The 15,934-nt window shown below is 38.9% G+C and overlaps 3 protein-coding genes and 3 long non-coding RNA genes across 7 annotated transcripts; 3 read left to right on the top strand and 3 right to left on the bottom strand.

Annotated features, from left to right (window-relative positions):
• Window positions 1-23: 23 nt before the first annotated feature.
• LOC140781294 (uncharacterized) lies at window positions 24-368 on the top strand. Its single transcript, XR_012107695.1, has 2 exons — window positions 24-164; window positions 304-368. It is a non-coding gene; the product is annotated as an uncharacterized lncRNA (long non-coding RNA).
• Window positions 369-1,641: 1,273 nt separating this feature from the next.
• LOC140781292 (uncharacterized) lies at window positions 1,642-6,338 on the top strand. 2 transcript variants are annotated; one of them, XR_012107692.1, is made up of 5 exons: window positions 1,642-2,070; window positions 2,515-2,865; window positions 4,381-4,581; window positions 5,066-5,262; window positions 5,378-6,338. It is a non-coding gene; the product is annotated as an uncharacterized lncRNA (long non-coding RNA). The 2 variants fall into 2 exon arrangements; XR_012107693.1 differs by lacking the exon at window positions 5,378-6,338 and having other exon boundaries at window positions 1,831-2,070; window positions 4,381-4,765; window positions 5,066-5,246.
• Window positions 5,264-7,703, bottom strand: LOC140781290 (tetraspanin-6). The gene is made up of 3 exons (XM_073127217.1): window positions 6,752-7,703; window positions 5,691-6,010; window positions 5,264-5,578 (listed from the first exon to the last, which is right to left on the bottom strand). Exons 1-3 carry the CDS (start codon window positions 7,241-7,243, stop codon window positions 5,539-5,541), a joined length of 852 nt encoding a protein of 283 aa, XP_072983318.1. The 5' UTR covers window positions 7,244-7,703; the 3' UTR covers window positions 5,264-5,538.
• Window positions 7,096-10,565, top strand: LOC140781293 (uncharacterized). Its single transcript, XR_012107694.1, has 2 exons — window positions 7,096-7,237; window positions 9,118-10,565. It is a non-coding gene; the product is annotated as an uncharacterized lncRNA (long non-coding RNA).
• Window positions 8,863-11,423, bottom strand: LOC140781289 (uncharacterized). The gene is made up of 6 exons (XM_073127216.1): window positions 11,335-11,423; window positions 11,110-11,215; window positions 10,573-11,026; window positions 9,667-10,489; window positions 9,536-9,585; window positions 8,863-9,181 (listed from the first exon to the last, which is right to left on the bottom strand). Exons 1-6 carry the CDS (start codon window positions 11,360-11,362, stop codon window positions 9,173-9,175), a joined length of 1,470 nt encoding a protein of 489 aa, XP_072983317.1. The 5' UTR covers window positions 11,363-11,423; the 3' UTR covers window positions 8,863-9,172.
• A 909-nt stretch (window positions 11,424-12,332) lies between these two features.
• On the bottom strand, window positions 12,333-15,587 carry LOC140781280 (serine carboxypeptidase II-1-like). The gene is made up of 9 exons (XM_073127203.1): window positions 15,014-15,587; window positions 14,818-14,913; window positions 14,654-14,746; window positions 14,493-14,578; window positions 14,161-14,421; window positions 13,617-13,744; window positions 13,420-13,515; window positions 12,819-12,924; window positions 12,333-12,736 (listed from the first exon to the last, which is right to left on the bottom strand). The coding sequence occupies exons 1-9, from the start codon at window positions 15,453-15,455 to the stop codon at window positions 12,596-12,598; spliced, it is 1,449 nt and encodes a 482-aa protein (XP_072983304.1). The 5' UTR covers window positions 15,456-15,587; the 3' UTR covers window positions 12,333-12,595.
• Window positions 15,588-15,934: the final 347 nt, after the last annotated feature.

Genomic DNA, 15,934 nt, shown 5'->3' with positions numbered 1-15,934 from the left:
TGGTGGCGACAGTATCTTTGCAGATTTTGTCCTGGGTAAAGAAACCTTGTGGAACTTCCAATCAGACTGCGGCAGATTATCTTTTCAGTTATCTTCTACTCGAGCCAGAAGTATTGACGTGGTGGATTCGAGGAATTCTACTGATTTTACCTGCTGGAATTACAGTGAGTATTCGACGATCGAAAATATACTGATTATACAACTTAATTTCCTTTGTAGGGAAATTCTTTTAGGTGAACAAATTTCTTTCTGATACAGACTTGAGGTTGGTTATTTCGTTGTCTTTACATGTGACTGTTGCAGGTCACTCTCGAGCTAGCATATTGTAAGTCACATAGAAATGATGGCAGGATGAATATTTTCTGCTTTCTCGGGCGTTTCTAGGTCTACTCTGCCTTGTGATTGTAGGGAACCAGTTTGAATGTTTGAATTCGTTCTGCTTTCTCAGCTATTAGTTGTCTTCATTTGCACATTATACTTGTGATTTGTAATGGCACTGCATTAGTGCAGAGACTAAAGTGAAGCGGCATGTTGGTATTGTACGTCTTGAACCAACTACTGTCGAGCTTCTTACTTAGTCAAGTTACCAATTATAAATATGTTGAAACTTACGAGATATCGGTCTTGAGGTATGTTTCATCTACTCACTTATGAAGTTATACGCTATTCTTTATTTGTGTATATAATTCTCCCTGCAATGGCGCCAGTTTAAATTCAGGTGGGATAATCAGAAACAAGTGCTATGCAGTCAGTGATGGAATTTTTCAGGCACATGTATGCCTGTAAATCTTATATATATATATATATATATATATGTTTTTTTTTCCACAAGAGAGGCAGTCTGGATTGATCAAAACCTACTTTCTTGGCAATTTGATGTGAAGAACAGTATCTACAGCCAGGCACCTCCTCTGACAACAAGGAATTCTTTCACCTGATGTGTTGATGCAGATACAAGCACAACATTATTTGTGATATTTCTCAATGAGGCATTTTTTTTTCATATATAGTTTACATTTGTTGAATAATAGAAAAGGAAAAATATGATACTGATGTATATGAATAAAGATATACTTGTAATCAGATGCCACCCCTACTATGGAAGTGCACAGGCCCTTAATATGGAAGTGCAATTCATTGATGTCAAACTTCAATCGCAGCTTCTTCGGACTAAACTTGATTTCAGCCTGATCTCACTCCTATCAACTAGCCTGGATTTGAAACTTAGAATATCTCGACATTTAAGTAGAAACTAGTTTTTGGAATCACTATTTAATAGGAGTTCTTTTATCATTTCACACCTTGGGTTGTGTGCTTTTTGATGTTCTTCATATCATATCATTTCAATGTTTCCCGGTTTGAATCCTCTGTTCTTTTATTGCTTGCATCCTCAAAACTATCCTACTCAGGATGCCTTAGGAAAAATCCGCTGTTTTAATTATTTTGTTTTGTTTGACCAATTAAAAGGAAATACAAGAAGTAAACAGTAATAAATACATTAAGCAGAGCAAGAAATGAACTAACCAGTCTCAAGGAGAATTACATACAGTTATGCACTAATAAAAAATAATAATTTTTATATATCTCAAAGAAGATGTGTTAATTACATAACTATTAAATTATAAGGTGTTATTTGAAAATGTCGCAGTAAATTCATGCATAACACGCGCGTCTTTCCTTCTTCTCCAAAGCCCTTTCTGGCCCTCTCCTTCCCCAGCATCCGCAGCTCTGCTTCGCCTCTTTCCCGATCTCCTTCCTATAAATCCTCCTCGCGGTTTTTTCTTTTTCCCACTTGTTTCGGGTTCCAGATGTTGAGATTTCTCTTTCTTTGATCCAAAACCAGTACTCGGTTCAAACTCATCTTCCTCGTCCAAATCGAATAGTCCTCAAGCCCATGCTCTCTCGATAAACACTCCGGAGAACAATTATGACAAAGGAGTGCCCCGATGAGGAGCTAAGACGACGAGGTGGAACCACACGCCACGTTGAACCACGCGCCGACGATTCCGGCGAGGGAGACGAGTCCGAGCACGAGGATAGGGGTTTGGAGATCATCGTATTGCTGAAGCCGTACATCTTGTTCTCGATCCCTTCTGCTTCTTCTACTACTTTATGCTTTATTCTTTAGAGTGACCGTTTGGTTTGGCTCTGGAAAAATGGGCAGCTTTTGTTGGTCTGGTTGCTAGGATCAAGAATTTGGGTGCAATTTTTAATTTAGTTTGATGGAGCTCTCTTAATGATGAGGGAAAATGGAAGGTGTTGGGGAGGGTGGTGCACTTTTTAGAAGAAGTGGCTTTATGAATTAGTGAAATGCCCGTTAATTTGTTTCGATCTACTTCTCGTTCGAGATTTGATTATTTGAATCATTCTACAAAAGGCGACTCATCATAAAATCTTGTGTTTATTCCCTAGATTTTGTTCCTAATATTGGACTGGAGATGTGAATTGAGTAGACCAATTTTAGCGTTTCATATTATGCTTCTCTCAAATATGTTTTATTTTGGGTTTTTACAGACCACATGGTTGCTTAAACTGAGAACAATTTTTTGGTGCATTGACATAAGGAGAGAGCGATAGAATGGCTCTAGCTGGAGCTTTGAGAAGCCTCATCGTTTGACAGTTGTCGGCCGCATGCCCTCTGCCTCTTTTGTTGCTACTGTTACAGAAATCATATCCTTCTGTCTGATTCAATCAGCGGAGGTCTCCCAAAGTTCTACTTTATACATCGGCAGGGCTCGTATTTGGAAAGACATTTTTCTACTTCCACACTTGTCACTGCTTTCAATAGCCGAACTGAAATTAGATTCCCAAAGAGAAGGCCTGGGATGAAGTCTTGAAGGGAAAGAGCTAGCCTCAAACCTCCAGGTCTGATCTCTAGCTTTCTACCCCTTCTTGTTTGATGCGTGTTGGCAGGGATTGTATCTTGTGTTTGCAACATCTCATTTGGCATGTGACTACTTATTATCATTCTTAGTTATCTTGATTTTATAACATGGCCCTCTGTGTAATCCTATATTATCTACAGCATTCCTGCAGCTAGGCGAATCATTCTTAGCTATCTTAATTTTAGCGGTTAACAAATTGACTTCTTTTTCTTCTGGAGAATGACTTTCTCACATCATTTTGAAAAAAATAAATAGGTCCTTATGCTTGGTTCCAGTATGTGCCTGGAGAACCAGTACCTACAAGTCAACCCAATATTTTCATTTCACACACACTGTTCTTTTCATGTTAGAAATATGAGTTTTTCATTTAGATTTCTTATTAGTTTGACTTTGCAATACCTTTTTTAACAATACTATGTAGATCTTATATGCATTTGAACAACGATGAAATGTTAATACTTAGTAGCTCTTGTTATTTCTGCAGACGGCAAGCTTAATTTTATTTTCTACAAGGTTCTAGGGAAATTATTATAATTATGTCTGGGTCAAATCCAGAAAAGAACTAATTGATCAAGAAAGCCTGCATTTCGTCTTTTCTTGGATAAGCTACCTTTTTACGAGTAACTTCTCTGTGCATGTTGCTTTTAGCCTTTCTAGCATGTTATCAGAATTTGATAGATTTCCTATTATTGTTACTTCCTCTTTACAGCTTCCGTGTGATGTTTATATTAGTTTTTGGATTTATTCTTTTCTTTTATTAACCATTCCAAGTTGCCTTCTGACTTGAGTCATTGCTCCTTAGATAGTTCATTTTTTTGAGATGGTTTAGGTAATGATGTTTCCAATTTTCCATACTCATATGTTGTGTAAAACCTGAAGCACGGTAGTGATTACTGCTCGGTGCCTCTTTTCCTTGCTGCTCTACAATGTATTGTCTGGTATAGAATAAGCCAACTGTTTCTTTCTTTATTCACGTCTTGGGACTCTATTAGAAGAAGATTGCATAGGCGGCCTTAATAGAAGGATTCTTTGAACAACTCCTTTGTCTCCATCAGCACTGGTGGAAGGTTAGGATATAGCAAGCTGTACTAGGAAATTTGACTACTGGAATCTTGCATTAATCTGTTAGTCCATCCATAGCAAAAGATGATTAGTTGTTTGATAAAACAACATCTGCCAATTGATATTGCCCATGTATTGACCTTATTTATCTCTAAGCAGAAAAGATTTATCCTATTAGTGAAATCCAAACTCTTATTGTATCAGTAGAATTTCAGTTTCTAAATTCTAGGTAACTAGATGATGGTTGCATAGTTCGATTAAAGAAAGCTGCGTCTCTTGGGCTTTGGTAAATATGGTTTTCTTGGTTCCAAATATTTTACTGTATGGCTCTAACATATATTACTGTCTGCGTGTATATTTGCCTAGCATAAGAGAATTTAACAGTGTATCATCTTAATTCTTATAAACTACTTGACCTTTTTTTAATCAACAGTCTGAGAAAAAGTAACGTAAAGCTCAGTGGGCAGAGGCTCAAAAGAAGAGGGATATGGATAGGATAGGATAGAAAGATAGCTGCAGTGGCAAAGGAAAAAGCCTGGGCCAAAAGGTTGATAGAACTACAGCAGCTTGAGGAGGCGAAGAAGGCTGCAATGACTTGACAACTACAGTGGCTGACGGTGATGAGTTAATGAGAGTGAGTAACATAAATACATACCTTGCAATTTCTCAGTTCGTAGGTCAATTATTTGTTCGCTTGGTGTAGCAACATACATAGTTTTGCAAGTTCTGTGGGCACATATTTGACAGCAAAAACAACTTTCTGTAAGTGAGCTTCTTCGAGATACAAAGGCCGGGTCCATATTTCAAGGGAGTTGCATGTAAGATCACATGGCCTTTGAGATATTTTCTGCTACATAATGCCGTAGTTCAGGACTTCTGTTTCTATACTAAATTGTGATTCCAGTTAATTATCTTGTAATGATCCATCTGTAACGAACTAACTAGACAAATGTAACATTTTTGTTGCCCCTATACCAAAAAAATAAATAAAAACTGTCTGCTTCATATTGTACCTCCAGATTGCTTCATGTATAGTTAGTTAGACTTTTGTTTTTAACCATTTTGCTAAGAATAGTCTATCCTGCCCTGAATGTTTATTTCGCTTGACATTTTTGCAGCATTCAGAAAGTCTGGATGCGTTAGACATTTCCACGGCATTTCAGAAGTCAAAAGACGCATGGGAGGTTTCTGTTCTAGAGAAGTCTGCTAAACTAATGTCTACTGAATCGTTATAAGTATTCTTATATGCATGGGAGTTTTCATGTTGCTAAACTTTGGTATGATAGATCTCAGAAAAAATAGAGAGAAGGAAAAGGTAATCTTGACATCCTCATCCGTGCTTCAAAAATAAAAAACTGTTCATGGAATATGATCAAAAAGCTCTTTGTGCCTAATCTTTAACTGACATCTGCTTCTCACTACTGAGACAGGGAATTCTACAGAATGGAAGGCACACAAGCTACTATACTCAAATCTAGACACCAACCGTGCCCTTGGCATACTCCTTTATACAAAACAACCCAACACCAGAGACTCGTATGGAACACTGAACTTCTCTTCATCTGGTGCAGAAACAGCATAGGGAAAACAGCTAGTAGAGCTGTTCTCTCCTATCACGCAGCCACCTCCACCTGCACCAAAACCATAGCCACTGCTTAATTAATCTTCTTAAGCAAGGAAGTGTCAACTCGAAACACAGGCATTTCACATGATCATGCAAAAAAATTCTGAGAGATGCAGTACCAGTAATAGTCCCAGCGAGGATGGACTTTGGACATGCGGTTTTCGCCATACTGATACTCTGACTCAGAACGGCGGGCATTGCGAAAGGCGCAACAGCCGACGGAGTAAATTGCGATGAGAATTATGAGGACGACGACGTTGAGGACTGAGAGCTTGTGCCAGTCTCTCCTCACCTGCTCAAGTACGCCAGCTTTGCAAGAGTCACAGCCGTAGCACAGGACGTTGGCCGCGTTGTTCCACCGGTAGCAGTCCTGGTCTTGAGTCGCCATCGCCATGCCTGCGGTGTACGTGCATGATGTTGGTGGCTTACAACATCCAGACTGCAGGTAAAAAATTTCAATTGAGACGAGAAGAATGAGTAGAGAGAAGAAAGCAAGCAACAAGAACTACATTATAAATAAGAAAGCTATTGATAAGAATAAGGAGGCAGGAGGCTAAATTGAAATTTAGTATCTAAGAGGAGCATATTGATGAAGCAAGGAAGGGTATATTATACAGAGTGTGTGTGTATCTCCGAGACATTTAAAGAAGCAGGACATTGGAGGATTGGCGAAGATCATCTATGCCTTATGGAACAATGACAATTGGGAATTACTCAACTTCTGAAGGAACAAAGGGCTATTATGGATAAAGACCATCATTTACAAATAGGATATTGGCATGTCTGGAGCCAAAAAAAAAACACCACCTTTCATCTATTATGCTCACTAATTTTAAACTCTCTTAACTGGTATCCGAGTGGCTAAAAAATTATATAACGATAAGTTTTCTTTTCTTTCTATATAAGTACCACTACCCAAATAAATACCTGGGACATCGAGGCAACATTTTCTAGAACAAAGACGTCGTGGTATTTTACCCAAAATAAAACAAATATAACTTACTTAAGTGCAATCAATAAATAGTGTATGATGTCAAAGTAATAGCTAATAGCTAATAGCTAATAGCTAATAGCTAAATAGTCGAACAAGAAACCTACTTCTCCCAATAAGACCCATCAATAAGTTTCACCGAACTACTAGAGAGGGAGAAAATTCGTAGTATAAAATCGAGTTATTCACCTGGATAGGCGTGAGATCTCGCTGCAAATAATCCAACGGCGTCCACGAAGCGATCTTAGCGCACGCCTTGGATCCCACCACACAAGCCAACGCCGTCCTCCAATACTGGTCCTCCGTAATCCTCTTCCTCAACCAACTCGAGTAGTCCTCGAGCTTGTACTCTCGATAAACCCTCCCGGGAACAACTTCTCCGCCCCCGCCACCGGTGACGGCGAACCCGAACGCCGTGAGGCAAAGGAGTCCTCCGATTAGGAAGAGCATGACGACGAGGTAAAGCCACAGAGCCCACGCCACGTTGAAGCACGCGCCGATGAATCCGGCGAGGGAGACGAGGAGGACGACGAATCCGAGCACGAGGAGAGGCGTTTGGAGAGTGGATTCGCACGTGGCGGAGCTCCGTGCCATCCAGAGTCCCCCGCCTATGATGGGGATCGACGCGAGGAGGGTCAAGAGGTTTAGGTATCCGATCAGCGTGTTACTGAAACGGTACATCTTGATCTCGATTTTTTGCGTGCTGCTCTTCTTCTTCTTCTTCTTCTTCTTCTTCTTCTTCTTCTTCTTCTCTATGCTCTATTCTTTAGAGTGATATCTGAAATGGTTTTGGAAAAATGGGCAGCTTTTTTTTTGGTCTGGGTTCTTCTTGCTTTTGCTAGGATCAAGAATTTGGGGGAGATTTTTATTTAGTTTGATGGAGTTCTCTTAATGATGAAGGAAAACGGAAAGGGTGGGGGAGATAGGGGATGCACTTTTTAGAAGTGGTTTGCTTTATGAAATTTTAGTGTAGAGGAATCTCGTATTGAACAATAATGCAGATATTAATAAAGGAGGGAGAGCTTGCTTTATGGAAGGATAAGATTGATTTATTTATCTCTTCTTCTTCTTCTTTTTTTTCTCTTGATCATAGGCAAGTTAGATACATGTACTCGTAAATCATAAAAAAAAAAAAAAACTTTTGCAAGGAAACCACTGAGGTTTGCCTTTTTCTGGAATTGTGCGTTATCATGTAGGTCTAGGAGGATAAGATTAGAGACATGGCATGCTCTGTTAGATTTGCTCATTCTATTAGGTTCTTTTTGATAGATTATGAATCCGCAGACTAATTATAGGCTATACAAAAGAGTATTGCTCTCTCGGTGGAAAATTCACCTAATGAAAAACTGGGGTCGGCCTTACTTGTTGATAAGTTGGGAAAAGATGGAATCATTCTGTCAAATGGCCAATTAGGAGAAAAGTTTGCTACTTGGAGTGATGACTCTATGCCAACATGGAGAGGTAGAGATCCTTACTACCAGAATAACCTTTCCTTTTGGTGGACTGAAAGAATCTGATTCAGGTTCTTTTATGCCCTAGAAAATGACAAGAAGCTAATTCTATCGATGTACAAGCTGAAGAGAAGGTGCTCACTGATCCTAGATAACAAGATAATGGCAGTTACCATCATCAGCCCCTTCAAAATATATGCTCTACCCAATCTCACTTTCCCTTCTGATTAGTGGCGTCAAGTGGTAAAGTTAGTTACTTCGGATGTTAGAGTATAAATTCTTTATCATGATGATCCTCTTGCTGTGATTATAATTTATAAATACATATGATGTGTATGATTGTAATTGAAAATTAGATGCATTATTGATTCAAAGTTACCTTAGTACGTCAGCTGATCATTAGTGCTCTTTAACTAAGTTCTTTAATAATTTATAGGGATTCATCGAGATTAGCACTTCATTTATTATAGATACTGGACATAGATTAAAGTAATGGAGTCATATAATTAAACATCACACACATATTCGTTTGGAAAGTGGAAATATCAACAATAGAATTTGAAAACTTAAAAGCAATGAAGATCTCATGTTCAAAAAATTTCAATACTAGGATAACAAACTGCAATTAGATCAAATAGTCATACTATGCTTTTATTTCATCTGGATATTCTTCTGCTTAGCATGCAGTCAGCTGACTAAAGAATATTTCGCATGAATCAATGGCTGTAAATATTTCTACGGATCCTGCAACATTGCACTCGAGTACAAAACATTGTCTATGTATACTATTTCAGCAATGTAGTATTGATTATTGAAAATATTGAAGAGCTTGATTAATAATGCAGCAAATTCAACCAAAGTAATTATTTGTAGCAAGAAAATCTACACTTAGATGTACAAAATACAAACATACCAGAAAATAATAAAATATTTACTCATGCTCTCACAAGGAAAGAAATAAAGTAACTTGTAACTCTTTACCAAGCTACAAAAAGCTCTCAACAACAGAAGCACAAGGACACACACATAAGTATAACTAAACTCGCAAATCATCTGTCATCTCTCCTTTCCTACTGATAAATCTTTTACTTCTTCAAACTCCAGAATATTCAGCAAGCACACAGCTACACTTGGGACTCCTCCGAACAATTCGACCCAGTTAAGTTCTCTATAATAAGAAAATAGGCAACATCAGTGATCCAGCAAATCCCAAAGTGAAGATTGAAAGATAATCGACAACTGCCGAATTTTCTGAAGAACTCTTATTTTCTCCAATGCATTGAAGGTACCAAAGGACAATTGAGATTCACTCATTCAGATGATTTTCAAGGACTGCAATGTTCCGCACTCCCGATGTGGCTAGAAGGGGTTGCTAACTGGTTAGGTTTTTATTGGACTGATGGATTGGATGGGATCTCAATTCTTCATTAAGATTTTCAGCTACAGAAGTAAATAGCAACATAGGCATGCATAAAATAAGATGATGGTTAGCTCTGTTAGTCAAAAAGAAATTATGTCAAACCTGGTTTGCCTTCGTATCTTCACCAACTTCTCCAGATTTGCACCCCACACCTGATAATTATATGCATGATCAGAGGACAACTCATGGAATGATGATAATTCTGGCAGAGCACTGCCTCAGTATTCACTTACTTGAAGTAGAGCTTGTACTCTTTCCTGCTGCTCTACCTTTGATTCTAGTCTTACACTTTTCCTTTTGAGCTCCAACAGATCTAGAGAACTTGGGTTTCCCTGGAATTCTATTTGAAGTCTCCCTACTGTTAGAAGAATCACCTGACCCTGGCGTCCTGCAACTTGAACCCACACTTCTCGCAGCCACCTTTTCTCCACTCAAATCCTTTGGTTCAGCAGTCTTGGTGTCTAGAAGCTCGATAAGTACTTGCTGGCTATCATCATGCTGTTCAATTTGGTCTTCCCTGTTTGATTCAATATCGGGGTTCTTTGTCGCCTGGTCTTCATTGCTGTTCACTCCATCCTGCTGCTGTTCATTTTGGTTTTCACTGTTTGATTCAATATCAGGGGTCTTCATCGCTTGATCTTCATTGATGTTCGTACCATATTGCTGCTGTCCATTTTGGTCTTCGCTGTTTGATTCAATATCAGGGGTCGTCGTCGCTTGGTCTTCATTGCTGTTCATTCCATCTTGCTGCTGCCCACAGCTAGGTTCAGCAGGGGCGTCTGAATGCTCAATTTGCCCATTATCTGACAATTCCACGAGCACCTTGTGCGCATCGTCACATTCTCGAAAAGTTTTGCAACCCAGCTCATCTTTAAACCTGACAGCTTCCATTTCATCTAACAGGGTATTAGTCTTTCCGATATTGCAAAAATCAACGTTAGTCTGGTCTTTTGGAATCCCATAGGCCTTGCAAAGATCACTCCACAAAGATTCCACGGATTTCCCCCGGTGTCGCGCCACATACTGTCTGAGCTCTCCCTGAAGCTTATGAAATGGCTGCAATGTATAAAGAGTAAACTTTACAATTACAATATAACAAACTTCAATGCAATCATGCAAAATTTGTATACTACCCATACCTGGGCACGGCACTCCAAAGCAAGGCGAAAGAAAGCAGCCGAGACGAAATGCTTCGCCACGGACTCCGCCAACCTAATCTGCCCCAGCCAATACGTCGCAGACTCAAGCCGGTCGAGCCTGCATTTACTGCAGTTCTGCGCGCTGAGATACGGCGTGCTCACCGCTGCTGCCGCGGGGTTTATTAACCGCATCGGTGTACATAACGCATCCTCCTTCTCGCTCTTACCACTACTTACAATCTCCGCCAATGCTGCCGCCGTCGGATCTTGGAAGTGTACATGCTGATCCTTCTTGATCTTGTTGGACTCAACCTTTGCTGGTTTCGTTACAGCGGGATTAAGAGGAGCTCCTGAAGGTTTCCACGGCTTGCAAGATTTGGTCGACAAGGGCTTCGTAGTTGGCTTCTCGATCGGTATGTTTGTGCTCCTGGCAATGCCAAATGCACGCTTTGGCCTGAGAAAAATAGAAGTTGGTGATAAATCACAATACTTAAGTTTTTGATTGAGTGGAGAATTTGAAGGATTAGGTGTGGATGCCTGGTATGGGCTGGAGCAATTAGGTGCTGTGTTGCTTTCTTCGAAGTCTTGGTTCGATCGCCGGATTTGGGCTTGGCGGTGGGATCCGTAGCTTGCCGGCGTTTGCCTATTGAGCGAGAGCACGATTAAGATCTAAATGCAAGTAATACGTAGATTGATCTATGCCAAGGGTGAAGTAAACTAATTTTTACTAAATTCTTTATAATCTTAGCTTTAAACACTTACCTGGGAAGGGAGTAGGATGGAGATCCATGGAAGATAATGGATGGGTAGAGAGAGAGAGAGAGAGAGAGAGAGAGAGAGAGAGAGAGAGAGAGAGAGAGAGAGAGAGGCAGAAGAAGATGATGGAGAGGGATTTGAAATTTTTTGAACGGGAAATGGTTAGCGCCTGAAGACGTCCGCTTGAGATGTCTCGCGGAGACTAGGCAGCTAAAGTGTTCCGCTAGTACGGGCTTGACTAACCAAGCCCGGCCCAGTAAGTACATGATTGGCCCGCGATTCCTGTGTAAGGGGAGATATATAATATAAAAATAATTACAATCGTTATTTTTTGCTCAATTTAGTAAAACCATTATATGCTTTTAACTTAATCACTTAACTCCCTGAGGTCTTCACTAAAATAAGATTTTTTTTTTTCATCATATTTGATTAGAATAGAAGTCAAATTTGAAGATCCTTGTTATAGACAATTACAAAGTCACATAGGATTGAATAAGTTTTTAAAGCATATAAAATAATACCGATTAGATTTTAATTTGGCAAAGATATAGCAAATATGTTGAATAGATGATGAAAATGTTTAATTAGGTGATTGTCGTTATCTTTTTAAAAATTTTATGCACGTTAAAGTTATTATTTACTTATTGTGATTAGTTACAATATTTTTTTTTAATTTTAATCTTGTGATTACTAATATATATGATCATGTATTAAGCTGAAACCTTTTTATAAAAGTTAGTTATAATTTTTACTTGTATTGTTGTCAACGTTTTGTTTTAATTCTTGAATGCTCGATCACATAAAAATTAATGATAATCAAACAAATGAATAGGTGTTACCTTTGTTGGTAATGCTTTGCATATTTTTAACTATCATTTCAATTTTTTTTTAATATAAATGACTTAATAATATTTACAAGATTATTTGGAGGTATGTGTACAAAAAAAATAGTGGAAGTTAAAATGTCCCCTTATGTTATGGTAAGAGTAAATACGATATATAAATTAAATAAATCATAAATCAGTTTATTCATACGAGTAAATACGAGATACAATCATGAGCATCATCTGCAGTTTTTATCACTATTGATGAATCTGAAGGTAGACTTATTCTATATATATATACACATATCAAGAAATAAAGGAACCTGGTGGAGAAGAATGATTCAACTCCAGCTTATGTACTTGATATGTTTATTTTCCTGAATGAAGAATTACTAAGTAAGTGTATATATATTCTTCTCCTTTGGCAGATCTATCCAAAAGGGTCAGCTTGACATTGGCTTATTCTGTAAGAAATGCTTGAACAGTATCAGAGCTTGTCGAGGGCGATGCAAAGGAACCTCATGCCCTGCTCCTCTAATGGTCACAAGGGTCAGTCCTTGGTACACTTGACTCCATCCACCAACCTGGTATAGAATCATGAGATTAAACTAATGTGTAGATATAACTTCAATAATTAAGACTTAAGAGAAAGATTGTTAGGCTAACCTGTCCATTGTCATACCAGGGACTCCATTTGTTGAGAGTTGTAAGGTTCAGAGCATCAAGAGAGTATCTGGTTGCTGTCAAGGGAACTACAGAATCTGTGTCTCCACTGCGAAAAAGGTTTGTGTTGCAATTTATGAAAGAATCTTAAGATCTTTAATTAAAGTTAAAACTGTCAGGTAAAATAATATTTCACTGTTCTTTTATCAGTTTTCGCTCTTAGTCTACATAGTTAACACTGATCTATAATTCAGCGTGAATACTGTTATTTGTATTTTCACAACACTTCAAATATTAAGCTTAGTATACAAAATCACACATGATAAGACTACTGCAAATCATGATCCCTCAGCAAATAATCTTGTCCTTTTCAGCATTTTATATATGATGGCTTACAGAATTTAGAATCAAAAACAGAAAATATCTTCGAGTTAGATTTTGTAAATATCACTGATAGGTACCTTTATGAAAATGTGAAAAATCTGCAAGCCCAAAGATGTTATGCAAACATTAGGATGACTTTCAACTAGGAGGCTTAAGGTTTGGCCTATCAACTAGTTTACGAGAAGACTTTCAGTGCAATCAATTGTAACAAAGTATATACCTGAACACCCATATGCGTAGGCCACCTGCAATAAGTTCTTGATAAATGGGAAGCATGGATCTTGGCGAATCTGCCCAGTAGTTTCCAACGATGTCACTGTCATAGAATCAACACGAAAGATAGACGTAATTTGAGTTAGAAAAGATTCGCAAGTTCAAGATCAAAGAATAGACAAAGATGATGCAGCTACACCAAACCTGCATGTATTCCAAGAGTAGTTGATTCCAGTAAGATTGGCGTGGAGTGCTTTCTGCACCTCATGATGGTTGTAATATATTTTGGAATATGTTTCAGTGCAAGGATCATAACCTCTGAGCATCCAAGGCTGGATTTTCATTCAATATGTATCAGATGCATGCTGAGTTAAATTGAAGTGGAACATTTTGATGTCATTTGGGCAAAATTTATCAACCTAGATTGTTGTTAGATATGCTCCTAACATAAAAGGAGGCATAAAGCAGGTAGAATTGGAAAGAGTTATTGGAAGGATCAACAAAAAGATGCATCAATGCTGAATTTACGCTAAATATGCAGAGCTAAGAAGTATAAATGAAGAACTTCCAAGTTATATTATGAAATAACAGCTGGTCAATAAAATGAAAAAAAAGTTGCAGGACAGAAGAATCAATGCTGAATGAGTGCTACTTGAGAATTCCGTTCTGATCAGTAAATTGAAGAGGAAATAATTTTAGTGGTCAAGAGAGCAGAAGGTGAGCGGTAGAATTGGTGCAGAGAACTCACATAATGACCTCTTAGTTTGCGTCTAAGATTTGTAGATTGGTTGCAAGTCGGTGTGTAAAGGCTGTATGGATCAATGTTCCCTTGCTCGTCATCAGCAATATCGAGTAGCTTTAGGCAAGCTTCTGAAGGGTGCACAGAAGACCCAAAATCGCAGGCCACCTTCAGATCCTGGTAAGTCTCATCGGAGATGAGGCCATGATTCCACCAGTACTCGAAAGTCCCGATATAATCATGGTAATCATCAGTGACACCGTTTCCAACCTAAAATTTTTGTGACAATCATCACTGTTATGTAAGCAAAGGAAAGCCAGCGGAAGGGTTGCAAATTTTACCATGAAACCTTTGAAGTTAATGATAGGATTCTGAATGCCTATATTGTTCCTATATACAAGTTGAGACAGTTGAGGAACATAGTGCCCTGAAATATTAACCCAAACAGATTGCATTAAAGAAGTATGAACAAGATTCAAGGCGTTTATTAGTTTTCACAGACCTGCATAACTCTCTCCGGTGATGTAGAAATCACGATACTTGTACTGGGGAAACCTCTCGAACCAATTCACAAGAAAAGCATACGCATCCACAGCTACGAATTCGATCTATTAGAACAATTGGCAGTATACAATTACAATGGTTTCATTCAACCAGTAAACAAACCTGTTCTATTGTCTCCAGCAGTGTACAGATCCGAAGTAGTGTTCGAGTAAGAGAAGCCAACACCAGCAGGGGACTCCAAGAAAAGCACATTAGCCACTGGAACAATTACAGTAAATTAAAAAAAAAGAAGACAAGATCTTGACACAGACCCAATTCAGCAAACTGCGAAAAGATCACAACTTGATATTGTTCTTACCACTATTCCAAGCAAATTGGTTTATATAGAGTGTCTTCCCATCAGGCTTAATTCGAAACGCTCCAAGCTCCTCCGATGCGCCGAAGGCAATGGACGAGCAACCGGGGCCGCCGTTGAGCCACAGGACTAGCGGCGCTGGCTGGATGTCGGCCGGTGCCTCCTGAAACCAATAGAAGAGTGCTCTCCCTGCCTGCGAGTCAACAGTAACATAGCCGGAATACTGGGAAAAGTCAACCGGAGGTTGGCCAGGGAGCAGGGTGATCCGGTCACTCTCTTGGTCCGCTAAAGACTCGATGATCAATCCATAGTTGAATATTAGCATTAAGAACAGGGGAACCAAAAAAATCTGAGTAGAAAGTTTAGAAGAAGGCAAGGAGGACAAGGGGAGGTTCCCATAGGTTCGTTTTGGATTGAGGAAGATTCTACCGCCTCCTAAAAACATAATTAGGGAGGGCGTTGGAATGAGTTGGGTTGGATCCAGTATATCCTCCCCTCGCTCTTAAAAGGCGGGAGGAGGAGGAGAAGGAGAAGCAGAAGTACTGAAGATGTTGAAGGTTCAAAGAAGACCGTTGACATTCTTAGTTGGAAGTTAGATCACAAATAACGATCATTGGCCATCAATTTTTCTTCTCTTTGTTATTAAAAAAAGAAAAAGAAATAAAAAAGAGAGAAAAATATCTACCTGACATATGTTGATTCGCTCATATTGGCATCAGGCAGACGAAAGAGATAGTATAAGATTTACATTGCATTAAGAGTAATTTGTAAGCTTGATTTAGAGAGGGGGGCAAAGATTAGACAGGGCAGCTGGCAATGGGATCAAGAACGATGGCACTCTCGACGGCTTGGCACTGAAAAGGACGAGACAATGTTAGCAATGAAATCATTGAGCAACAACAAATGTGGTGGAAAGCGAGGGAT

Source organism: Typha latifolia, chromosome 2 (genome assembly GCF_019914945.1).
Source record: "Typha latifolia isolate L0001 chromosome 2, TyphaL0001v2, whole genome shotgun sequence".
Taxonomy (NCBI): domain Eukaryota; kingdom Viridiplantae; phylum Streptophyta; class Magnoliopsida; order Poales; family Typhaceae; genus Typha; species Typha latifolia.
The sequence above is the reverse complement of the archived record's forward strand: the minus strand, read 5'-3'. Positions and strand labels throughout refer to the sequence as shown.

What these genes read in the sequence shown, in the direction of transcription:
- LOC140781289 (XM_073127216.1), bottom strand. Translation starts at nt 11,362, where the DNA reads ATGGATCTCCATCCTACTCCCTTCCCAG. An exon ending in CCATCCTACTCCCTTCCCAG is followed by an intron (nt 11,216 to 11,334) that starts GTAAGTGTTTAA and finishes CTCGCTCAATAG; the next exon opens with GCAAACGCCGGCAAGCTACG. An exon ending in ATTGCTCCAGCCCATACCAG is followed by an intron (nt 11,027 to 11,109) that starts GCATCCACACCT and finishes TATTTTTCTCAG; the next exon opens with GCCAAAGCGTGCATTTGGCA.
- LOC140781280 (XM_073127203.1), bottom strand. Translation starts at nt 15,455, where the DNA reads ATGTTTTTAGGAGGCGGTAGAATCTTCCTCAATCCAAAACGAACCTAT. An exon ending in CCAATTTGCTTGGAATAGTG is followed by an intron (nt 14,914 to 15,013) that starts GTAAGAACAATA and finishes TAATTGTTCCAG; the next exon opens with TGGCTAATGTGCTTTTCTTG. An exon ending in CACCGGAGAGAGTTATGCAG is followed by an intron (nt 14,579 to 14,653) that starts GTCTGTGAAAAC and finishes TTAATATTTCAG; the next exon opens with GGCACTATGTTCCTCAACTG.
- LOC140781290 (XM_073127217.1), bottom strand. Translation starts at nt 7,243, where the DNA reads ATGTACCGTTTCAGTAACACGCTGATCGGATACCTAAACCTCTTGACC. An exon ending in GAGATCTCACGCCTATCCAG is followed by an intron (nt 6,011 to 6,751) that starts GTGAATAACTCG and finishes TTTTACCTGCAG; the next exon opens with TCTGGATGTTGTAAGCCACC. An exon ending in CCTCGCTGGGACTATTACTG is followed by an intron (nt 5,579 to 5,690) that starts GTACTGCATCTC and finishes GTTTTGGTGCAG; the next exon opens with GTGGAGGTGGCTGCGTGATA.